This window comes from Miniopterus schreibersii (genome assembly GCF_964146895.1).
Source record: "Miniopterus schreibersii genome assembly, chromosome: 1".
In the NCBI taxonomy this organism is placed as follows: Eukaryota; Metazoa; Chordata; class Mammalia; order Chiroptera; family Miniopteridae; genus Miniopterus; species Miniopterus schreibersii.
Genome location: NC_138101.1, coordinates 44,006,091 through 44,031,729, shown reverse-complemented (window position 1 = coordinate 44,031,729; position 25,639 = coordinate 44,006,091). Strand labels below are relative to the sequence as shown.

General features: G+C 48.1%; 1 protein-coding gene across 2 annotated transcripts in view; it reads right to left on the bottom strand.

The window, feature by feature from the left end:
• SEPTIN11 (septin 11) overlaps positions 1–25,639 on the bottom strand; it is an 82,166-nt gene that overhangs the window by 4,920 nt on the left and 51,607 nt on the right. For both annotated transcript variants that reach the window (XM_081149058.1, XM_081149057.1), the window contains exons 3-9: positions 24,136–24,331; positions 18,259–18,445; positions 16,043–16,204; positions 11,843–11,939; positions 10,547–10,715; positions 5,109–5,241; positions 3,168–3,352 (exon numbers count right to left, since the gene is read on the bottom strand). In XM_081149058.1, the coding sequence (XP_081005184.1) occupies positions 3,168–3,352; positions 5,109–5,241; positions 10,547–10,715; positions 11,843–11,939; positions 16,043–16,204; positions 18,259–18,445; positions 24,136–24,331 (1,129 nt within the window). The remainder of the gene's footprint in view (positions 1–3,167; positions 3,353–5,108; positions 5,242–10,546; positions 10,716–11,842; positions 11,940–16,042; positions 16,205–18,258; positions 18,446–24,135; positions 24,332–25,639) is intronic.

Genomic DNA, 25,639 nt, shown 5'->3' with positions numbered 1-25,639 from the left:
CCATCTGCATGTAATTTAGAATTCACAGGTGACCTCTTGAAACCATTACATGTTCTGGTGGAAGGATTTACTGTTTGATTTTCGTTTTCTCCAATAAACAAAACCATTATCTTTTATGTTAGATTTGGGCATCACATGTGTACTGAATAGGAATTGCCTCTTCCATTTCTGAGCTGCTAGAGTAAGAGAATAAATATGCTATAAATGGCTTTGAACAATTAACTTGGCGGTTGAAATACAGTCGATGGAGGGCATGCTATTAATCCACTTGGGAAGGAAAAAAAGGCACAATCATTATGTGGTTACAGCTACAGCAATGCCAAGAGCCTTCCCCCTCTTTTAGGTTCAAGGCAGTGCCAAATCCCAGATCCACATGTCTGTCGGCAAGTCCAAAACATGCAACTTCATTCCTCAGCAAGAATCAATAAAATAAAAAAAAAGAATGGATGATCGTATAAACTATAGTTATCAGATGCCAGGTACAGTTTTAAAATGATGGAATTTAAAAACTTATTTTGGGATGGATGTATCTTAACCAGCAAATGCCTGCCGGCGGTTGTGCAAAGTTCTCAGGAAAGATGAACACTGTCCACTCGGCAACTTACCGTCGGGCAGTCCCACCCTGTGGTGTAGCCGCAAACAAGGAAAGTGACTTGGTGGCCAGAGGCGGCAGGAGGTGGGGTCCAGCTAATGGCAGTGCCAGGGTTAGTTTACTTTGTCTGTAATCTTAGGAAATGTTATAGGATCTCAAGCCACTACAGGTCAAGGAGAAGTATAAAGCTTTACCTACGTTAAAAAGGGAGCATGTCATTAAAATAGAAAAAACAGAATTTAGAACTATTAAAAAAAAACTAAGTTAGGCTCCGAGGTGGAAACACAGCAGGTGAATAAATAAACATCTCTTTTTTTGTTTTCTCCCTGAACAAAGCCAGCGCCTGCGGGGCCTGCGTGGTGACTCCAGCATCTCTGCGCGAGGAGAGCCTTCCATCCCGTTCCATTGCCCGGCCACTGTCTTTCTGTGGTCCTCTCTAACCAAAGCGCTCCACTGCAGGAAGAGGAGCGCTGCTTTTTTTTGGTTGGGTTTTGTGTGTTTTTTTAACTTTTACACTCCAACTGGCAGTTGATTTCACTGTTCAAATGGTAAAATGTGGGAAAGGGAGGAGCCTGGAAATTACCTAAAAATACGTGCCGTTGTCAGACACAAAACCTGGTGACTATTGTGCACCAAATTAAGTCTAACTCCATGAATAATTAGTGAGATATATAAATAAGGCTAAAATAGAATTTACACATACTTCACGTAACTTGAAAGCATCACACATTGCTAAGGTCCAAGGATGGGAATCTAACCTAAAATGTTCAACAGGGCAAGGAAAAACCTCCCTACACTGGGAAGTCTGTTACTAACTATATATATATTTTTTTCAATGGAGGCACAATACTAATCAGTTCTTGGAATTTTTATTGCTTAAAGGCACATCCAGTATACGTGAATTACCCTTAGAACATTGCTGGTCGTTTATAAACGTTTTTAGTTCTAAAATATATACCTTTACGTATGTTAGTGCTTCAGGATAAGAAAACCCTAACTTTGGGTTTCTGAAGCTGTGAGTCATAGCTTGTTCTCTCTCATTCATGCCCATAAATGTAGACACAGACACACAGACACACACACACACACACACAGACCCCCCCCCACACACACCCCATACCTATTTTTATCTTGGGTGAGTTTGGATCAACAAGGGCATGGTGCCAAACGGCTTTCCGTTTGTCTTCCCTCCAGGAGTCGCTGCACTCTGACTGCACGGGGAATGTCACCATTGGTGACCGACACTCGGCCACTGTGTGTAGCTACAGTGCTTTCTTGAACTGGGTTATAATCGAGGCAGTTGTTACTCTCAGAACTCATCTAGCATAACAAATTTTTAAGCCCTTGGAGTCATTTCATCACTTGGGTCTGTACCAATCCCATTAAAATCACACCTCACCTCTACCAACGACTTTCCATTGCTTAGAATAACGTGCCTGCTCCTGTGCTCTCCTGACGCGCTTTCTGCTGTCTCCCAGCTTGTGGTTTGCACAGTATAATTTAAAATTCTATCCGGGTGTCCCTGTAGCAGCACATTTTGATTTCTACCACAGGCAACTTAACACGATTCATCAAGGGTGAGTCTGTTTGTTCACCAAGACTCAGGGAACAATCCCTCTGGTAGGTCTCAACTACTGCGCAGACTCAGTCTGGTCTTCTGTATTTTTAAAAAGTGTCTTTGCCTGCTCGGGTACCACCACTTTTCTCGTTACTTAGCTGTCAGCCTCTTCCCAAGGACCGAGCGCACGCAGGGGGCAGCCGGTCGACGGCTTACTCCTCACTGACGTTTCTATCTCTCTCCCCCTCTGATACCAATAAAGACATATTAAAAAAAGGGGAAAAAAAGAATCCTGAGCAGGCTCTGAGCTGTTTTAGGCTGCCTGCCCGAAGAGCACTGCCCACGCCAAGCAGGGCGCCCACGGCGCGCCATCAGCCGCCACACGGCCTTCCCTCAAGGCTCACTGCCCACTGCTTCCTGCCAAACGGCAGATGCCTGCAGGGGTTTGACCTACAGCTCCAAGTGACCGGAGGGTGGCAGGGACGGCCGCCTGCCGCTGGGCAGTCACGGGGAGTGACCAACACGGGCGGGGTCTGGCCCTTTGGCACATTACACCAAAGCCGTATTTAAAAGGCGTGTGGTGCGTGGGCACAGGTGCGTCTTGAGGGGAGGTGGGGGCGTCCCTTGCTGGATGGGACTGTGCCCCCATTTCCATAATAAAGCAATTCATCATCTTGTGGAATGTAGAGGAATACTAACAACGCCACTAGCAGTTCTTCCAGAGCGTTCATCTGGGGAACGACGACCGGCCCATCGGGCCTCGCCGTGCGGGCCGGGAAGAGCAAACACACACCCTGACGCGGGACGCCCGGCCGGAGTCCTCCCGGATCCCCGCGCTCGGCGGGCGGCCAGGTCAGGGACGAGCGCCGGGCGCCCTTACGAGCACTCAGGGGCCTTCGCCACCGGCCCCGCGCGGCAGAGAAAGCACCGGCCTCGGTCTTTCTGGGGACAGACGCTTCCGTCTGCAAGCGGGAAAGCGGGGACATGCAAGAGGAGAGGCGGCCGGCGCCCGCTTACTTTTTCTTGTCTTTGTCCTTCTTGGGCTGGGCGCCCGCCTGCTGGGCCTGCGTCTGCAGCAGCTGGGCCGCCGCCTTCTTCTTCTGGAAGCTGCTCACCTCCTCCTCCAGCTCCTTCTTCTTGTCCTCCACCTTCTTCTTCTCTTCCTGGTGCGTCCGCTTCAGGAGGTCGAACTTCTCGTGGAGCTGCGGGGAGGAGAGGACGGGCGTGTGACGGGCGTGTGGCGGGCGTGACAGGTGCGTGACAGGCGTGTGACGGGTGTGTGGCAGGCGTGTGGCGGGCGTGACAGGAGTGTGGTGGGCGTGTGGCAGGTGTGTGACGGGCATGTGGCGGGTGTGACAAGCGTGTGGCGGGCATGACAGGCATGTGACAGGTGTGTCACAGGTGTGTGATAGGCGTGCCACAGGTGTGTGACAGGTGTGTGACAGCCATGCGACGGGCGTGTGGTGGGTGTGTGACAGGCGTGTGACAGGCATGTGGTGGGTGTGTGACAGGCGCGTGGCGGGCGTGACAGGTGCGTGGCGGGTGTGTGACAGGCGTGTGGTGGGTGTGACGAGCGTGTGACAGGCATGTGGTGGGTGTGTGACAGGTGTGTGGCTGCCGTGACAGGCGTGTGATGGGTGTGTGGTGGGCGTGTGGCAGGGGTGTGGCAGGCATGTGGCGGGCGTGACAGGCGTGTGACGGGTGTGTGACAGGCGTATGGCTGCCGTGACAGGCGTGTGACGGGCGCGCGGCGCGCGGGCAGGAGGCGCGGGCACCTGCTGGGAACCACGCGCCTGCAAGGAGCGGAGCAGCGCCGGCTCGAAGCCCCCGGCGCTCCTCGCCCGCCTGGCCGGGGCTAAGCGGGGCCCACATGCCCGGGAGAAGCATGAGGAAGGAGAGAAACGACCCACGCTCCTAGTACATTCGCCCGAGGGGTAAGAGGAGTTCTCTACGTAACGTAAAAGGTACATTTACTGAGAGACACGGCGACCGCAGGGCTACGCTGAGAAATTCCTGGCCCCTGACAAACTGAATTTTGCAAATTATGGCCAGGCGGAAACAAGCGGAAGGAGGGAAGGAGGACGGAGTCTCACTAGCAATTCCAGGCCTTCACCCGCAGCCTCTCGGTGCTTAGAGCCAACAGCAGGTAAGGCCCAAGTTTCCTGTCTGCCGCAAAACTGTGTCGAGCCCTTAGCTATTGAAATAACCTCTAAGGTTCTGTCGTCTTCATTGAGATAAAGAAAAAGGGGATGGTGAGAAAATTATTTAGACAGCTTCATTTGTAAATGTATTTGCAATGTATCTGCACTATCGTCAAGCACCAGAGGCGCTCACTATCATCAGAAGGAAACGTATTTCACACGCACTCTCTCTCCCTCAGCGGGTGGGTGTTGGAGCAGAAACCCATGGGGACGTCTAGGACACAGTTAATTTGGCCTGGGCCTGGGGAATGAGAGGAGCCAAAGGGATGCTGGAGCAGAGAGTGCCTGCCGGCAAAGGGGGAAGCTGAGCCCAGGCTCGGCCTGTGGAGACCAGCACCTATCAGTGCCGAAGGGCACCCACCGCTCAGCTCTCTGATGTAGCTGATAGACTAAGATAATAATAATAGTCCCAGAATCTCAAATCTCATATTTCGACTTCTATACCGAGGAAATACGGAGGCACAAAGAGAATGGGACCAGGTCTGGAGACCTAAGATTGAGTTTTAGTTTCAGCTTTGCTACTAACTAGGTATATGACTGCATAAATCGCTTAACCTTTATAACTCTCAGTTTTATCATCTGTAAAATGGGGATAAGAGTATCTGAACTACTTTTCTTACTAGGTCAGTACACCATGCATGTGATAAAATGCATGTAGAAAGCACTTACAACAGCATGAAGTCCCATAAAACGTGAAGCGCTAGTAAAACACCTTGCTTGTTTCTCTCGCTGGGAAAAGGAACGACAGGTGGCTCACCTCCTTCTCAGCCTCTTTAAGTTCAGCTTCTTTCTCCTTCACTCTCATTACAAACATTTGTCTCATCTCTTCTTCTTTCTTCTGAAGTTCTCCCAGAAACTCATTCCTTTTGGCTTCGTACGTCTCCTGAAGACTATTCAAGAGTCACAAACAAGGGCAGGGTCATGAAATTGCATAAGACATTTCAGTTTCTAGAATTTCTACCCACCCTCTTCCAAAAAACAGATAAGGCTGCCACTTACCCTGTCAAAGACACAGAAAATGGCACCCTCTTCTTTTTAGTTACACCATGGTCAGAAAGACAAGTGCGTCAAGAGCAGAGATGAGTCAATAAGCACAGGGCAGCACTCATGGGCTGTCTCTGACTGGCCTAGTGTTATCCCACACGTGTTCACACGGGGAAAGCCTGGGCTGGGCTGGCAGGTATCTTCCAGATCAGCATACCCGGTGGGCATGGAAGATATGATTAAGGCTTTTGGGAGAAGGAGGTGGTGTGGTGTCCGGAGAGAAATGCACGGGTTCTAGAGCCAGACAGGTCAAGGTTTGGATTCTGGCCATCGCAACTTACTAACTGCTCTTGGCAAGGGCACAGCCTCTAAGCCTCAATGCTCCCCCTGTAAGATGTGGATACAGAAGCACTTACCCTCCAGGGATGTGATTATGGGGATAAATGGGGGCAAAGTGAGTAAAGCACTCAGTTCTTAACAAATACTACACTCCCCCACTCATCTCCCTCCAGTCCCCAGTTTAGAAAATAGACTCGGTGAACCATCTAAACAGACATAGTATATCTAAAGGTATTTCACAAACTTGCTACTTTTAAAGTTGAGTTACCAATTATAATAGAACAGGGAGGAATTTTATTTTTATTTTAAACCGCACCCTCCTCCCACAGAGCTTAGAGGCCCAAATTTTAAATTGAATGCCACGACTCAGCTTGATCTCTAAGTCAGAACAAATATATTTACAGAAGTATCACCTTTGGAAAAAACACACACCCATCCCCGTGCAGAGAGAGGAGCATTTGCTGGTATTTTATAAGGTGCTATTGCTATCTCTCCCTTGCAGTTTCCCTGGAACAAGAGTTGTCACAGTAACATGAGCCTGCAGGATTATCCACCTTTACTCATGGGCCAAATTCATGACTCCACACTGGCCAGCACCGGGCACCATGCAGAGCCACCCCAGCATTCACACTTGGCCTTTAGAAGGAGAAAGGGGACATCCAGGTGGTGGGAGTGCACATGCATGTAGATATACAAAGAACTAAACAATTTGTCTTAATCAGTGTTATTTCTGCTTCTATAATCAGCGCTTTTATTGGCTGATTAAAAGTAAGTTCTCCTGCCCTCAAGAGGATCAACACTCCCTGCTAGTGCACAATCCTTTGTTTTCAATCTCTAGAGGTATATTTAGCTTTCACATTATCTTATGAGACTAAACCAAGTTTGGCCAATATTAATGTTGACTAATAGTAATAGTGATATTTGGACTTGAAAGTTTAAGATGTATAGCCACAGAGATACAGAAATGTGTTGGTAATAGAATGACAAAATAATTCATGAATTTGACGCTGTTGGCTTCCAATAAACACTTCATCACCGTTACTTGGATCTGAATTGCTGAAGGCAAAGGATGGCTTGTCCCTGCTATGAAATTTAGAGGGAAAATTCGGCTTTTGATGACTTTAGGATAGTGAATACATCTCCCTCTTTCTTTCTCACAAGCAGTGGGATACCTTTAATAAAAAGGCTACCAAGAAGCACTTCCCAGTGTGTGTTCCAGAGATCACTAATTCAAGAGACCTTAAACAGAGGGGTTTCCAAGTCAAAAGAGTAAAGAGAAAATGCTACATGAGATCGCCCTTTAGGAGAGTCACAGCGCAGTGGCTCCCAACCTCGCGGCACATCAGGACCACCTGCGCATTTCACTGGAATTTTCTAAACTGTTTCCTAACCCCCACCCCCTCCAAGATGCTGCCTCAGGATGTCAGGCTAAGGCAAAATAATCTGAAGCTTTTAAATGCTCCCCAAGTAATGTGATGTAACCAGTTTGTGATCCACTGCTTATCTCTTTTTTTTTCTCTTGACTATATTTTTATTGATCTTAGAGAAAGAGGGAGAGGGATAGAAACATCAATGAGAGAGAATCACCGATTGGCTGCCTCCTGCACGCCCCCTACTGGGAATTGAGCCCACAACCCAGGTATGTGCCCTGACCAGGGACTGAACCGGTGACCTGTTGGTTCATGGGGTGACGCTCAACCACTGAACCACACCAGCTGGGCCCACTACTTATCTTAAAGGCTCTGAAAAGTCCTTCAGTAAAAAACCCATTTAAGTTGATTGACTTAGAGCTACCCAAAGTTGTTCAATCCTGGAAACTTTTTGAAAATAATCCAGAGAGAACGTCCTCTGGGCAATGCTACTCAGAATTCTGAGAGCTCTGAAGATGACTCTGCTCATCTAGTCCCAGCCACAACCTGCCTTATGCTCCAGTTTCTGGAGATACATTTTCAAACTATGGTTCATGACCCAACTGCGGGTCCTAACCAATATGTTCAAAGAAAAAGTTTAAGGGAATAGGCTAGAAAATACCAGAGCGCAGTACAAACAATAAGTATTGCTTCATCAAATGTGTACCCCGGAACATAATGTAGAACGTATTTTAGAGTAAAGGTTGCAACCCAAAGTTGGAAATCCCGTGTGCTAGACAAAGACTAAGGAGCCACGCTGCTGCGGGCAGGTGGCCTCAGCCAAGAGCCTGGTAGCAGGTTTGACATCCTGGGCGGGAACAGGAAAAGGGGCTCGATCAACGCTCCTTATTAGATCGCTGTATCCTAGGATATCAACCAGCCTTTTGAAGTCTGACATTGGAAATGATCAGGAACATATCACAAAGAAATCATAGAACCTTATTCCAAGGGAGTCACTACAGTAAATGATTAAGAAATGACTCAGAACCACCACATCATTCACAGAACATTATTCCCCAGGAACCTCTGCCAACTGAGATGGAAAGGAGACCCCAGAAACCCTCACCCATGCTCCCAACCAGTGAAAACCAGTGCAGAAGGAACTGGTTCTACACTATCCACTCAGACACCTAAAGTGACCATATCTTTTGCAATTTTTAGCTCTTTCAACTTAATTTTTAATTGCAGTTATTAACACCCTTTCTAAGTGAGAAATGTACAATTTTTCATAAGGCTTTAGGCTGATTTGAAACTAAGGATTTTGTCTTCTTGTTTTTCTCCTAACAGCCCTTGGTAGAGGCAGGTTTTATTCCTGGAAGTCGAGGGAAGGGACAATGAATACAGACATTTCAGTTCGCTCTTCATTCTAACAATTTACACAGCATGATTCTCTCCCAACGGGTCACAATCTCCGGAACCAGCCAGTGGAGGGCAGGCCAGGGTGTAACACACACCACCGTTTATGGGGTAATACAGATGCGGGGCTTCATCAATCCTACAACCACCCAATAAGGTGGGCATTATCATCACCTCCCACTTTAGAGATGGAAAAATCTGGGCACAGAGTGTTTAGTAACCTGTTTGGTTCACACAATGAGGACGTGATGGGCGGGATCTGCACCCAGGCCGCCTGGCTCAGGGGGGACCTCCGCCCGCTGCACTGCACTGCTCGGCTGCAGAGCCGAGGCCTGCACACTCTTTCAAACAATGTGTCTCACGGGCCCGAAAACTGTGATCTCTGGAGAGAATGGTGATAACTGAGCACTTTCTGTGGCCTGACAGGTTGAGTCCAGGAGAAGGTGGTACTCTGAGATGAGGAAGGGCTGGTTCAGACAGACACTGTTGGGCAAAGGGCAATGGTGTCTCAGGAGAAAGCAGGGACAAGACCAGTCCCTTCCCTCTACCCCAAATACCAGCCAGAAGGGGGGAAGTGGGGCCATGGGTCCAGTATAAAGCTCTGGTTGGGTTACTACCTGGCCTATCGCATAAAAAGTCCTTTTACTAAATCTGACTGTCCCGGTTTAGCCCCGCTCCTTGTTTTACAGATGAGGAAACTGAGGCCCAGACAGGTTGAGGAACTGAGTAACGGCAGGGCCGAGACTTGAACCCAGACTGCTGACTCTTCGCCAAGCTCTTCAGCACGGCCTGGATCTGAATGAGGCAGAGGGCAAATGAGTTCGATTTTATTGCGGTTTTTTTGTTCTACCTCTATGCATGGAAAAACAAACCAACAAACTCCATGGAAAAATAAAGGTAGCATCATCGCCTACAAAAAAAAACATTTTTATCAGGTTTCAAACCCACACAGCAGGCCTGACTTCGTAGGGACTATTTTCTGGTCAGTGCATTTCGAGGCTCAGTTGCCTAACTTGTTCACAGAAAGGCGTTCTCCACCTTGACTCAGAAAGTGGCCTTTCATGTGGCTGAAGAATGAGTTTTACAAGCCCCCAGGGTGGGACTAAACGATGCCAGAGGCTAACTTCGTGGTTAGAAGCCTTCTGTTGGGGTCTCCATTTGTTCTCACCAATGTTCTCACACGTGCTCACAGCATTCCACAGAGCACGGTTCCAGCCGAGCCCAACTTGACCAAACTACCTCTACAGCAAGAAAAACGAACCCCTAGTGCCGCAATGGCAGCTCAGACCCAGGGGGATGGAGTCCGACGCTATGGAGTCCAGCCAGCGCCAGGTGTCAGAGTGTGAGTTATGGGGCTGGCCACAAAAGACGAGGAAAACAGTCTTTTTCCACGACCCGTGGCCCCCAGTCAGTAAAGACACTGAGCCCAGACACACCTCGCACCTATATTAAGAAACTGTGAAGCCCAGCCAGCGTGGCCCAGCAGCTGAGCATCGACCTAGGATCCAGGAGATCGCAGTTCAATTACGGTCAGGGCACAGGCCCGGGTTGCGGGCTCGATCCTCAGTGTGTGTGTGTGTGTGTGGGGGGGGTGCAGGAGGCAGCCGATTGATGTTTCTCTTTCACATCGATGTTCCTCTCTCTCCCTCTCTCTCTAAAATCAATAAAAACATTTTTATTGTTTTTTAAAAAGAGTGAGCCTTGGGAAGTCAAACCTATCTGGCAAAAATGAACGCGGCAAACTCATGAATGAGCCACACCTTTGTAAGTGCCCAGACCAGGCTCCGGGCCTCTGTGAGTGTAACGATTAGGAGCAGGGGTTCAAGGCTCACCCCCTTCACCTCCTACCTGTAGGACCTCGGGCAGGTTATTTACACTTTCGGTGCCCGTTTCCTCATCTGTAAAATGAGTTTGATGATAATGACATCAACTATCCCCGTGGTTGAGATGAGGCAGATGAAGTGGTCACCACCATGCCTGGCAACAGATTAATCCGCCCCCACCAGGTGCTTCCCTCCCGACGGTTCGATCCAACCAGCACCTCTGCGCTGCACCGACGCCACCTTCCCCCGACCTGGGAACACCGGACTGCTAGGCGGCCCCGTACCTGAAGGGCTTGCTGTCAGGGTCGGTGTCCTTGAACCCCATCTCCTCAAGCTTACAGCGTCGGTACAACTCGTAGTGGCGGGTGTGAGTCTGTTCCCGCAAGTCCTCCATGTTCACGCGGATCAGCATCTCCCGGAGCTTCACAAAATCACAGTGGTTTTCGTTCTCAACTGCAAGAGACGGGGGAGGGGAAGCGGAGGGCGGGGCTGCCATCAGTAACAACGTCACCGAAAATCGGAGGTGATGTTCCCAAGGTGGTGTCACCATCGCTCCTGAAATCTCAGAGGTCTCGGAGCCACCTGGAGACCTTTATTGACCCACCTACTTTCCCAATGGAGACAAGGCTTCTGACACTGACCGGGACACGGATGACAGGAGAGCCTGCTCGGTGGCGAATACTGTCTTCACCCTTCTGACAGTTCTGCCAGGGAGGCACTGAGACTGGCTTTGTAGACAGAGGCACGGCTTGGCTCACACAGAGGTGGCAGATACTCAAACACCATGGCCTCTGGCCTGAAAGAGGGGCCTATTTTTATATACCACCTCCTTTAATTTATCGACAGCACTATGAAGAAAATTTTCTTGTAGAGAAATTGGTAAGATTCATAACATTTATAATTTTCCTAGGATATCAAAGGTGTTGTTTCTTCTCCTTACAGATTTACTGCCTTTACTCAGAACAAAGGCAACAGGGGACTCACATATTTCAAACCAATGATGGGGCTTTCTAGAGCCATCTGCTGAATCTGCAGCAGTGGCCACCCTGCTTCAAGCACACAAGGCCGGTGACAGTCCTTGGCCATCCAAGTGGCACATGGAAGCTTCTTCAGGTTAGACTGTGGTCCTGTCTCCCAGTGCCAAGCCTAGGCCAGGCGTTCTCCTAACTCTCAGGTGTTTACCGAGATAGCGTTTAACCGGAGGACTGCTCCCAGGGATGAACAAGTACAGAGAAACGAGTCTTCTCTTGTTCGCAAGAAACTCTTGGTGGCCTTCTTATACTTCACTGATGAAACCGGCTGAGGCTCCAGGGAAGAAGTCCCTTCTATCAGGAGCTTATACTGAATTTCCCGCACAAGCCTCCATTCTTTCGGGGCTGCCTCATGGGCACCAGGGCTTTGCGGCCACGTCTCTCCACTGTCCCCACTGTCCTACCTGGTCACCGTTTCTTCCTCGCCTCCACAGCTGCCAGGTGCACAGCCCTGCCGCTCCCTTCCGCCCGCCCTCGACTAAGGACCCCCCAAGCACGCGGCCGGTCACCACGGGGTTAGAGGGAAGAGCCCCCGCGACGCACACGTACCCTGCACCACTCCCCACGGGTACTGCCTGGCCTTGGCTGTCTTGTTGCCGATCTTCACCTCTTCGGTGCTGCCGACCACCGCAAACGGCAGGTGGACCTGCCAGCAACACAAGGACAGAGAGTGCGCGCAGTGAGTCCTCGCGTCGTCCGCTACAGTCCAATTGATAGCAACAGTTAAGTTCCTATGGCATATCTCTGGTCACGGAAACATCCCCGAACTTCTAAAGATCCAAAACCCTTCTAATCATGGAAAAACGTGTGAGCTACACACAGCTAAGAAAGATTCATAGAAACAAGGAAGGTCACTATTTCCCAACCTGCTGATTCCAGTCCATGGTCGAGGGTGGCAGAGCCTCTCCAGGCAGCTCAGAGCACGGGAGGGGCCCTCCCCGGACAGGACGCCCGCCCTTCCACCCCAGGGGCACCCACACCCACACCCACACCCCGAGGGGACAGCGCAGGCACACGCGGGTTCACCCAACACGCACGTCTTTGGGATGTGGGGGAAACCGGAGTCCCCGGAGAAAGCCCACGCAGACCAGGGGAGGACGCGACAACCCCACACAGACAGTGGCCTTGGCCGAGAATCCATTTTTTTTCACTCATCAAAGTTATAACAAAATGATGTTGAACAAAAGGACGTATCCAGGGATCTGCTATAGGGACCCTGCCCAGCTCCGGCAAGGCCTGGTTTCCCAGCCGCCTCTACACTCCCCCGCTTCCACAGGCCTCTGCTCAGAGGTAAGAGGCCGGGAGGGTGGAAGAGGGAGCGGCACTGCAGTCCGGGGGCTTCGTGCACCCCACGCCCCCCACACCCACTCTGAATATCTGAGAGCTACACCCAAGGGGAAACCGCGCGGGTCTTTGCAACTATACAGTAAAGTTTACACACAAGCTGCCAGTACAGTAGCCACTAAAGTATGTGGCTCTTGAGCATTTGAAATGGGGCTTGTGGGATCAAGAAACTGAATTTCACTTTGTTTCAAATGCAAATCTTCTAAAAAGAGGAGAACCAGTTTTGTCAGTGCAGATGCAAGTATTAAAAGAAAATTATCTTTTTGGTACTTATATTTTAAAAACTTCCAAGTATGTTAGGAGTAAGTAGGTGTGCATCCACATATAGTGGATTTCAAAGACTTGCTTCAAAAATGCCTCATTAATGATTTTTATTTTTATACATGTTAAAATGATAATATGTTGGGTATACTGGGTTAAATAAGTTATAAAATTAATTTCATGTTTCTTTTCACTTTTTTCAATGTGGCTACTAAAAAATTTTAAATTACTTGTGTGGTTCTTGTTATATTTCTGTTCAACAGCACTGCTTTAGATAGCTGACTACTGCACAGAATTCAAGCTAGAAATACACCATCGCCCAAAGTACTGGCCCGGGCCTTGCACCCAGAAGTATCTCAAGCAGAGGGTGTTCAAGACAACTGGCTGATCCACGCTGGCTTATTTGGAAGCTATGGCTACATTCTGGGAGGAAACAGTAATTCTATCTTTTTTCTATTAGCATGTAGGAATAAGAACACTTAAAGTGGCTGCCCTGGGAATTATTATTTAGGGTTCCCTGATCCACTGTTCTTCCACTGCAGATAAGCTGAGAAAGGAAGAATGTTTTAAAGCCAAGTCCTCTCCCACAGAGAGCTTGGTGTAACCCTCTGCCCAGGCTGCCCAAGTGGTATTTTTTTTCTGCTGCTCAAGATATTTATATTTCTAGTTTGTCTCACACTGCGTAGGAAGGAAAGAAAGCATGTCTCTTTCTCAAACTCCAAGTCTGGAACTGAAATGTGTTCCCCGAAGCTGAGGAGACACAGGATCCTTCCGGCCACAATTGCTGTAACCACCAAGGAAAGCGCTTCCTCCAGGCAGCACATGGGACTTCATCACCAGGAATGGTTTGCAATGAAGACTGAAAAGAAAATTTCCTGATAAAGAGCCACGTGAATTTGGGAATGGCAAAGATCTTTACTACTTTCAATCTGATAGAGAAAGAGAGAAAAGGTCCATGGGTATTTTCTTGCCAAAAAAGTTAACAGAAATTTAATTTTATGACTGTGCAAAATGATTTGAAAGAAGAGGAAGGGATATAAAGAGAAAATCAGATGATATTCATTCATGTTCCTTCCTGAATCCCACACTGACACCCAATTGCAGTTCCACGGCAGGAGGAACAAGTGGCATCGCAGGCGGAGCCCTGGACAGCGCCTGAACAAGCACAGCGCTCTGCCTGGTGGCAGCGAGCATGAAGGCGAGGCTGCTGGCTCTAGACTGAAGCTCCTGGGTTCAAATCCTGCCTCTGCTGCCGAGAGCTGTGCGACCTCAGGTGCATGGCTGATGCTTCCCTTAGGAGAGAAAGAAATAACAGTACCTCCCGGGGGATTATTGCAAAGATTAAATGGAAAGCCTCAAACAGCACCTGGTACGTAGTAAATGCTCCCTACATACCAAAAATGTCAGGTGCTACTAGAACCATGAAGCTCTCCCACCCAGAACCAGAGAATCTGAGAGGCAGGAGAGACCTTACGTAACACTCCGTGGGATCAGCGCAGGAATCCCGCCAAGTTGGTCAGGTGCCTGTTGTGTGGCGGTGGTGCCGACGGTCAAACTGCACATGGGCCCAAGCCCCTCCCTGCTCTTCCGCCCATTAGTTTTGGTTCAGTCTTCTGAATAAGTCCAGTCATTCCCCCTTATGGCAACCTTCCTGTCACACACCCCGTGCCTGCTTCCCAGGAAGGATCTGCCCTCCAGGTTCTTCCAGAGCCTTCACTCTCCCGGCCACAGGAGGGTGACAGCGAGAGCGGGTCACACAACGGTCAGCGTGGCCAGAACGGGGCAGAGTGAAGCTGGACCACCTCTGCATTAATGACATGCCTAAATTTTAAATTCATACAATAACAGCGCCAGAGAGGAAGAAAGTTACATTTGCTTCCAAAGTGCTTGATGACAAACGTAACAGGGGACCGGCTAGGCGGGGTTGAAACCTCCGGCCTGCTGTTCGCTTCATGGTTTGACCAAGTCATTTCATCCCCTAGACAGACCTCAGCCTGGCTCCCTTTATATAAAATGTTCAGAACTGGCAAATCCAGAGTCCAGAAAGTGGGTTAGCAGTTGCCTATGGCTGGGATGGTTAGAGAATTGACAGCTAAAAGGTACAGAACATCTTTTCGGGGTGAAGAAAATGTTCTAAAATTGTTTGTGGCATTGGCTGCACAAGTCTGTGAATATACTAGGAAACTGAACTGTACAGTATATCAATTATATCACAGTAAAGCTATGAATTTTTTAAAAGTGTCATTAGTACATTTAACAATGACATGATTAGACACAATTTTTCATGATCAGATCTCCTAATGAAAGTAGAACAGACTTCCACCTTCCACAAATCTGAAAATTCAGACTGACTTCCGCTGCCACTGGCACATGTCAGAATCCATTTTCGGCATGTACTCAGGTGAGGGCAAGCTATTTGGTACCTTCTAATTACATTTCACTGAAGGGAACCTACAATTTTAAGAATTCCGAAGACCATTACTGGGCATCCACAAAGAATGCTGCTTTTCCCGAAGTTACGCATTCCCAGATGGAAACAGATACATACTCATTGTGGCTCAGAGACACAGGGCAGCGGGCGGATGGGGCCGTCGCCCGCCGGATGGGCTTTGCCAGGAGAGATTATGCCACAGGCACACCTAGATGCTGAGGCTTCAATCATTAATCTCCTGACCAGTTTCCCCCGGTGATGTGGAAATTACACCCTCCACTGCCGGTTTACCTAATGATTCAGGAAAGGGTGGGGAAAGTAAAAAAAGGGGGGGAAGGCAGGACCCAATCTCAGAAGCAAACGTGAGGCAGGTGGACACGTTTCTGCCAACCTGGCACAAGCAGGCAGAGATCCGCTTCCTCTAAGCTGCTGTGCGAAGTGGTGCTGGGCTGGCGCCCCCTTCCCACAGATTTGCTGTAAAAATCATAACTGGTAGAGTGGGAGGAATTCTGAGATCACCTTGTTTAACTCGCCCGTTTGACAGGTGGGAAAACTGAGCAGCACAGTGGTTAAGTTACTTGAACCAGTGGTAGAACCGGGCCACACTGAAGACGCCAGATTCCCAGGCCAGCGTCCCGGCCGCCCTACCATGCTGACACCAAGAAAAGCCTCCAGGAAATCACTGGCTGGTGCTTTCTCACGTGAGGACTTACGCTCATTGTTGCATTAATCTCTGCCACCGTTTCTTCATCTGTGGGGAACTGATATATCTGGACTCCATTGCTGACGAGTTCGCTCATGATCTTACTCTTGAATTTGTGCAACTCGTTCTTGGCGATGGTGTCAGCTTTTGCAATTATTGGAATGATGTTCACCTATGAAACAGACGCATCCATTTTTGCACAATTCCAAAGTAAGAAAAATAATTAAGTCAAATGAATAAAACATAGTAAACAGAGAAACAGAAATTGTAAAACTTGACTTAAAAAATAGAGAGGATATTGAAAACAGGACTTTTGACTGAGGTGCAAAATTAAGAAGACACGGGGATGACCTTTTGGTTCCATCTGCAAACACTTCTACTCCCCCCCATCGGCACTGCAAGGCCCCCTGTCATTTCCTCTCTGGGCCACCTCAAGCTTCTGCACAGCATGAAAGGAAGTGTTGCTCTATGACCAGCGGCGATAACGCAGAAGCTATTCTTTCAATAACCAACCACTCCTTTTAGGCCCCTCCCAGCTCCTTTAGGAAATTGATTTTTGCATGTTCCTATCAGTGTAATAATACAGTTTTGGGTAGTTTGAACAGTGGAATATTCAGCTCTATGCAGGGTAACATCCTTCCCTTCTCCTGATACTCTGAGAACTGCTGGGAGGGGTGCACCTGAGTATTAACCAAAGCAAACATGATTTCTCCTACTTTAAAATTTTTCAAAATCACACCAACTAGTTCTTCTGAAAGTCAGCTTCTATCACATTACCCCTTCATGCCAGACGGAGACCTAGGGCCAGAGGCCGGGCTCGCTTTCAGAGCCCTGGTCACAGAGGCCAGGGAGCGCTCAGAGCTTGACCACAGTGGCAGAGAGCCCAGGCCGGGGCCAAGGCTGTCCTGCGTGCAAGCCCCGCCCCGAGGTGGGACAGGCCTCTCCCGCTTCCGGCAGCACTGCCCACCGCACACATTCTTAAAAATTCATTTTTAAGATTAACTTTCTTCCACTCCCTGGTAGGTACAGAGGTTTCAGTAAGATGCTACTGCTGCCCTGACCGGTGTGGCTCAGTTGGCTGAGAGTCGTCCTGGGCACCAAGAGGTCGTGGGTTCGATTCCCTGTCAGGGCACCTGCCCGAGTTGCGGGCTCGATCCCAGTGAGGGGTGTGCAGGAGGAAGCCTGTAGATATTTCTCTCTCTCCCTTCCTCTCTCTTTAAAATCAGTAAAAAACGTTATTTTTTTTTTAAAAAGAAATTTTAGTTGTTCCCCTTTGCTGCTGATTTATTTCAGAAATGTATTTATCTTCCATTTATCTCAAAATGAAAAATTAAATTAACTGAAAAGCAGATCACTAAATGTTATCAAACTCATCAGTCCCTTCCTTCAAATGTTGTGAAAGAGAGAGGCTGTCAGTGTGGAAAGCTCAGGGGTCAAACTGAAACTAAGACTTTACTTCTTTTGAACACATGGGTGCAACTCAGTTTCAAAATCTAAGAAGCTGGACCGTTATCGCATTTAAGATAAAAAAAGTAACTTCTTTTTTTTCATTCTAAACTTCAAATTAAAGCCAAACCTTTTAAGAAATTTAGGGAAAGTTTTTAAGGAAATAAACAAATCATGAGTTAATGTTTCAATCTCCCTAAACTTAACCCTTTCTAAACCATTTTCCTGTCTCCACTAAGTAATTCCCCAAATACTTTTAACAAAGCTACATGGCTTTGTTTTGTTTTGTTTTCTCCTAACATCTAGAGAAGTTCTGAAGCATTTTTCTGACATTGTTCAACCCTACGGTTCTGTAAACCAGAAAACACAAATTATGGGGTTGAGGAGAGAGGGAGGAATAGGCAGAGCACAGGGGTTTTCAGGGCAGTGAAACTACTGTGTAGGATACTATAACAATGGATACATGTCATTACACATTTGTTCAAACCCACACAATGTACACCGAGACTGAGCCTTAAGGTAAACAATGGACTTTGGGGATTACGATGTATCGATGCAGTTCATCAGTTGTAACAAATGGACCACTCTGGTGGGGGATGCATGGGAAATCTCTGTACCTCACTCTTAATTTTGCTATGAATCTAAAACTGGTCTTAAAAAAAAAAAGTCTTTAAAACAAAACAGAAAACCAAATTACACTGAAGTCAGAGAATAAATTGTGGCCTTGGGATAAAGGTGATGTGACAGGAGAGTGGAGGATAGCGGACGGGCGGTGAGTACCTTACTGTCCAGCTTCTTCATGGTGACCAGGTCCAGGGACTTCAGTGAGTGTCCAGTAGGGGCAATGAAGTAGAGGCACGCGTGGATCCTGGTGTCGTGGTAGTTGAAGAGAGAACGTTTGATCTTCAATTCCTCTTGCAAGTAGGCCTCAAACTGGGCATCGATATATTCCACTATCGGCTTGTAGCTAGAACGCAGAAGAAGGTTTTCTAAAACACATTTTCAATCAGCATGTCTCTAGTCACGCGCCTCTCACAGTCAGCGTGGCACAGGGCTCCAGGAATGTCTTCAACGGCTCCTCCTTCCCCGAGCGCTAAAGCCCAAGCTCCCGGCATCCCAGGCCTTCCGCCTTGTGGTCCCTGAACATCTCTCCAGGCTCCTCTGTCCCATGCCTCCCCGGTTCATCACGTCTGGCCCAGCCATGTGCAAGCCCTGCCTGCATGCCTTTGCTCACGCCAGCCCCTCTACCTGGGACAGCCTTCTTGCTGTTATTTTCCTGGCTAACGTCCATCCTCTAAAACAGAGATTATAAACATGCGAAGCATGTGGTCATTTCCCCATGCAACGCACAAAGATGGAGCTAAGAGGTCGTGGCATTCTTTCCTCTGAGGGCAAAACTGAGCCTCCAAACCTGTCCCAACAAAGTGATCTGGACAGCCTGCACCAACCGACTGACACTGGTGCACGAAGTAAAACTGGCCTGTGATGCCAGGATACGGCAGCACCTCCTACTGGGAGCTCTTCCCTGGCCCTCTGCCCGGTCCCCCAGAGGTAAGGGGTTCTCCATGCTCTCCTAAAGCCCTGTGCACATTCCGTGATTTCAGCTATCAAGTGAAGTGCCTCGGCCACTATGATCTTGTAGATTCTTTCCAACTCTAAATTTTATGATTTGAAGATAAAATATATAACCCTCTGTCCTCACCAAACCATAACTCAAATCCTTTTGGGGGGATTATTATGTACGATTCTATTAACTGATCATAAACACAATCATTAAAAGCACACTGGAAATACATCTTGAATAAATCACATGCTCTCCGGGGAGTAAGTGGTACATTAGGTCACTGTGGATAAGCCATGAACCCTTTCAGGTCTCCCAGGGGAAGTTAGTCAGCAGCAATGAGAGCGGGCTAGTGGGAAAACAACAGGTTAATTCTCCCCAAACTTACTACGATGCTGAGCAATGATTTAAGCTTCAAGAAACAGAAAAACCTTCCAACACTGAATCCCAGGACTATAAATTAACGGAAATCCTAAAAGGGAACTACAAATCTTTTATAGTGAATTTGACCGCAGACGCCTTAAGTGAAAAACAAAAACAAACAAATAAAAACAAAACAGGAAACCAAACATATTTATGACTCAAACCAAAGCCGTCAGAGAAAAGCTTTTTGATGACATTTTCCCTTAGAAACCTATCGCAAACCCTTGTTTCTTTGTAAGCAGACCAATCTCTAGAGGTTTAAAAAGAAAAGTAGTCTGCGCCTCAGCAATAAGATAAAGTCCTAACTCACGGCAGGCAAAATTCCAACGAGCAGGTTTTAAGATAAGAGTCCTCTGTTTTCCAATTTTAAAATACTGGCAGGCGTTACAGAACAAGAGTAATCATCATCATTATTATAAGATAGTCATATAGAATGGCGGTTAGAAGCATGGACTCGAGCCAGACCACCTAAGGCCACAACCTCGCTCTACAGCTCACCAGCTGTGTGACTTTGGGCAAGTTACTGAATCTCTCTGGGTCTCAGTTTCCTCAGACATATCAGAGAGCTACTGTGACAAATAACTGAGCTAATGTATATAAAGGACTAGCACATAAAAGTAAGCCATAACTACTTCACGGTAATATAATAAACAACAAATAAGAGAAAAGCAAGCCTGACTTTTTTAAGAGACGGGGGTCGGGGGGAGAACTTGACTATCACCCGGTTCCCTGGCAACTGCTCTGCTACAGAGCTCATGGCCCCTCGGTCGGGACGCGGGCCAGGCCCCTCCAACAAGGGCCGCGATGCCCTGTCAGTCCAGGGCCCGATCTTTCGGTCTCCTGACGCTGAGGCCCGTGCTTGGGGAGTCAGGGTGCTCCCCAGCCCTCTCAGCCCCAAGGAGAGGAAAAGCGGCTCACAGCAGTTGCTCCTTTCTGTCTCCCCACTTCCTGATGTGCTTCTCAGCACCTCCTCCCCAGCAGCTGTCCAAGTCTGTTCTGCTTTCTATTAATTTCCCTGTTAGCCTCTGGCTTTAATTCTGATCCTCCCAGACCAAGGAAGGCAGCCTCTCTCTTCTTTTCAAGTGAGGAATGCGTCCTGCCCTGGATTCAATACAGCCAAAGAAATGTGCTGTCCCCTTACATCTCAGGCCTCCCCTGGCTTCCCGTTTCGGAGTCCTGGACAATCTTTCTGTCTCCTTCTTGCCCTCTACCTGGTCCCCCTGGAAAACCACAACTCCTCCTCCTGTGTTTCACTTGCCATCCACCTGATGATTCACAAATCTCTGCTTCCAGCCCCGGTCCTTCACCTGAGCTTCAGGCCCATCCATCCAACTGCTTACCAGGTATGTCCCTGTGCTCTTCTGACTCAGTGAGTCCAATGTCCCCAGCCCCACACTTCCCCGTGTTCCTCAGCACAGGGCACGGTCCCTCCACCCACACGCCGGCCACGCCGGCCACCAGGGATCCACCCGAGAGCCCCTCCTGCCTCCAACGCGAGAGCCCATCCACCGTGGGGGTCATGACAAGCGAACAGAAAGCGCACTCCAGGGGACCTCGTTACCAAAATCGCCGTTCCTCAGGCTGAAGGTGTAACGATGTTGATGGAACAGTCCCAAGTGGCTCTACGCCCGTTCACAACCCTTCCCACGGACCCCCTGCCCTCTCCCACTCCGTCCACTTCCGCTACCAGCATTCAGCCACAAAGGCAGGGACACTTAACCCCTATTTTGCCTTTTGCTAGTTTCCATTCTTATAGAAAGGACACCTATTTATATTCTGTCTGGCCAATTCTGACTTCTCTGGATTGTAGCCATCTAAATCGGAGGAAATGGGGGAGGGGCGGGCAAACCCTATCTGGCCCGTCCATTTCCACCTAGCGCCTTTTATGGCACCGCGATATTCGGTCACCCACCACTCATTTGTCACACACCTCCAGCCATCAGAAACCCTGAAGCCGATGGAAGAAATATGTATACAATGTTTCGGTCTCCCCAAGCCACACACCGATCGTCCGAAACCAGCCAGTGCCATCGTTCAGGGACTGACCCTCCGCTCTGTATGTGACCGAACGCCCACCATGTATTTTTCTCTATCTTGCTGTTCGCCAAAGTCAACTTCCCTTATCCCTCAACTATCTCCACCAGAAAGTGTGAAGGAAAAAAAAAGAATTCAAAGGCCACACAGGCTACTTCGGTTCCATTTTTATAACCCCGGCGAAGACGGTGAGTTTGAGGGTTCTAAGTGAATTTCGAGCATCTGGGCTTTTCAGGGCTTGACGATCATTACAGTTAATAAGCCAGTGGCCGTGTGTCTCCCATCTCCCAAACGCAGGGCTAACCAGTGGCTTTCCAGCTCCACAGCAAAACCTGGTTTCCCTTCTCTCCAGACCCCTCCCCTTCTTCTCTGAAGACGACAGACAGCGAAACGAGGAAGCCCTTCCCCTGCGCAGAGTTAATCACGCTCTTGAACATAACAGGAAACCTTACCCGATCTCTCTTCCTGCCTCCTTCTAGCTAGCCTGGTCCCAGGCAGATAACGGTGCAGGAATGCTGACACGTCCGAAGCCTATGTAAATAAACTGGGACATTCTTGAAGTCTTGCATCAATGGCAGAAAAGCTTGCCTAATCCCCAAACTAGTAAAATAATCATGGGCTTAAACAAACAGCACTTCCCTCACCATATGGTTACATATCAGTGCAAAAATGCACATCCCACTCACAATGTTTGGGTGGACGCAGGGCCCATCGGAGTAACTATTTTAAACAACAGTCCTCTGGTTTATGATCAATAGTGTCAATACTGCCTCCTGGGGCACAGGGTTCTAAATCCGTTTAAAGAGGTTATGCAACAGCTGTCAAGAAACTTCTGAAGAAAAAAATATTTGGTATCTAGGTTAGGTTAATATCACACTTCCTCTCTTCTAAATCTCCTTGGAAACTACTATTTGGCCCAAATGAGTCAGATACTTTCTTAAAGAGGCCTCCGGCTGCAATCATGAGGACAGGAGTTTCACTGGCCGCGCTGGTCTGTGCCGGTCAGTGCGAACCCGGCCCGAGGGAGGGTCCCGGGCAGGGCAGAGGCAGGGATGCAGCGGAGGCACCGAGGCTCTGAGCGGGGCAGCAAGACGCTGGGGGGGCTCTCGTGCCCGCACAAAGGGGTCCCGAAAAGGCCCAGATGCGGCCTTCTAAACGGGGCGCGCACACACGCGCACACGCTCTCTCTAACCCCGGGGGAGGCCGCGCAGGCCGGGGATGCGGGGATGCGGAGATGCGCGTCGGTCTCGTGTGCGCTGTGACTGCACAGTGACCCCGCCGTGCCCGGCTCCCGCCCTGCGCCCGTGCTCCCCTCGTGGCCAGGCCCTCCTCCTCCTCCGTCCCGCCTGGCACCGCAGGCAGCCCCGGGCAGTGGCTCCCCGCCATGCCGTGGCACTGAGGTCGGACATTAAGAGCAACTGCTCAGCGTCAGGGTCCGAGCTCGGCCGTCTCCCACCCCAACACAATGTACAGATAGTCCCTTCCGACCAGATGGAAAATACAATCTCTCTCTCTAACAATTTCTCCTGTTGTTACAGGACAATGTTTACTAAAGAGCATTTAAATTGCTCTGTAGGTGAACTAGAGCTCAGTGCTCAGCTACATAATGAATTAGGAATTTCTCTGTCACTATCATGGTGCTCATATATATTAGAGACAGTTAAAATACAGGGTGGGCAAAAGTGGGTTGACAATTGTGAGTACGTGAAACGCAGTTTATTCTCGTATTATTATTTATTAATCATTGTATTATTTTCTATACAAACTGTAAACCTACTTAAACCCACCCTGTATATCTCAGCAATACACATTTCTAGATAAAAATAGTTCAAGTTCCTTTTTACAAAACACATGTATATTATATAAAGTTTTGAATAAAAAAACAAACAGAAAAAACCCTGGTACCAATGAAGCGTCTGAGCCCTAAGCAAACACACCAGAAGTTATTGACTTAGCGTTTCATTTCCACAATGCTGTCACCGCTCAAAAATGTCTCTGGAAGCCCCCCTTCTGGAATCATCTTTGGGCCTGGGACAGTTTTATTTTAACTTTCTCAAACTTCTTTTGAGATAAAATGTAGTATTTAAAATAGTAAACCAGAAACTTAAGATTTTCTCAACAAATCTTTCATGAAATTTTTTTCTTCACTTTGGGTTCCAGGAGCAACCCAAGGCAGAAGCCACACGGGGAAAAGGGTTCTTCTTGCACGCGATGGAGGAGGTATTTGGTTACCTGGGACAGACGTGGTGGAGGTTCTAGAGACCTGGCCCCAGGGTCACAAGTGCCAAAACTGTCCAAGGTGGTTGGTGGCAGGGGTTTCTGCTAACTGTCTGTTTCTCTAGATTGATTTTCCTGATGGGAAATCCCCCAAACCTGGTCCCATGGCCCTCCTGGAAAAATGTCCCAAATTAGCTTATATTCCTTCTAACACATCCCTTCTCTGTTTACACTAGCGGGAATCAATTACACTAGCTGACTTCACTCTAAGAAAATTTCTCAGGACAAGAATGTCTCATCTTTTAGGTGATAAGAGTTGGACCAACCCCCATAATCAGTGAACATTTAGCCTTTGAATTTAACGGGGATGGGTCCTGCTATCGCTTCATCCATTTACATCCCCACAAAATCCCAAGATATACCTGTCATCTTTATTGATCTGGTCTCCAAATCCCACGGTGTCCACGATGGTTAACTTCAGCCGGACGTTGCTTTCCTGAAGCTCGTAACTTCTGGCTTTTAACCGGACACCTGGTTCATTGTGAGTAGCTGGGTCGCTTTCAAATTTGGTATTGAATAAAGTGTCCATTAACGTGGATTTTCCGATGCCCGTCTCACCTATGGCCACGAGAGAGCAATCACAGAATGTGTCAGTGCCCCTCAGATAGCAGTTCGCGTCATCGGGAGCTTTTCATCATGTTTGTGAAACTTCCAAAAAAGTCACTATCACCAGAAATCCCTCCACGAAAAGATAGTTTGTTCTTTCTATGTGTGATTTACTGAATACCTCCCTAGAAATGTCTTAATAAATTTTAGAAACTATTTACCAGAAAAAATCTTGAACTTACAGATCAAGATACTCTTCTTTAGCTCTGGATAGAGAAACAAGCTGTAAGCTTGCCTGTGGTCAGTCTGTACATTACAAAGGCAATAAAGTATCTCTCTTCCTCTCCTAACTGTTGGTGTGTAAAACTGTTACCTAAAAAAATTATATTACTAAGTTCCTTTTACTAGGAAAAAAAAAAAGATTTATTCCATTTATACTGAATTATCTGATACCATGTAATATTGTCAAAAAGAATTACATTTTTCAAAACAACACTGTTGACAGTAACAGGAATAATCACAAGCTCAGCTAAGTGACCGAGCGCTGACTTTGTGCCAGGCCCTGTGGCAAGAGCTTCCAAAGCATGACCTCACTGAAAGGCTGTTACAACCCTCCAAGAAACAGTCGGCTGGTCCTGGTTCCTCCGCTTTCCAGCCAGGGCACCAACACTTAGGTAAGGTTCCGGCACCTTGTCTGAAGTCGCACTGTGAAGTGGCAGAGCCAGGCTTCTAACCCAAGTCTGCGTGACGCTAACACCTACACTGAGCCAACAAAGCATCCTGCCTTTCCTATTACAGAAAAAACCACCTGCCTAATATTTTCCAGTTATAGTTATGAATTTGTGTGAATCTTCTATATTATCGCCATTTTCTTTCCCCCTAGTCAGCTGGAGTCAAGGTGGCAAACATTTGTTAGATAGGTCTCCCAATTTCAGGGTGATGTCTGTGACAGTGAAACTGAATTATGCTAAATGACCTGCAACGCTGGCCTTATTAATTCACATTGGTAATTCAAGTCATTAAGTGTTTACAGACCCTAATACGTGCAGAGCAGGGTGGCAGGCACCTCGTACCACTATGCTAATCAAACGGTGAGACCCAAGAAAAACTAGCCGGACCTTCATAATAAAACCAAGCAAAATTCTCCTTAATTCTAATTCTTATGTTGAGTCAAAAATAGTCTGCAATGAGGAAGACCCCACCCTACCCTGGTCACTGGAGGTGGTGCTAGTGACCGAATATGTGATGTTGGAAAAAGGGAAGTAGGAATCAAAGAACATTATCCATAGGAAAGTCTTTTTTATTTTTAATCTGGAAAAC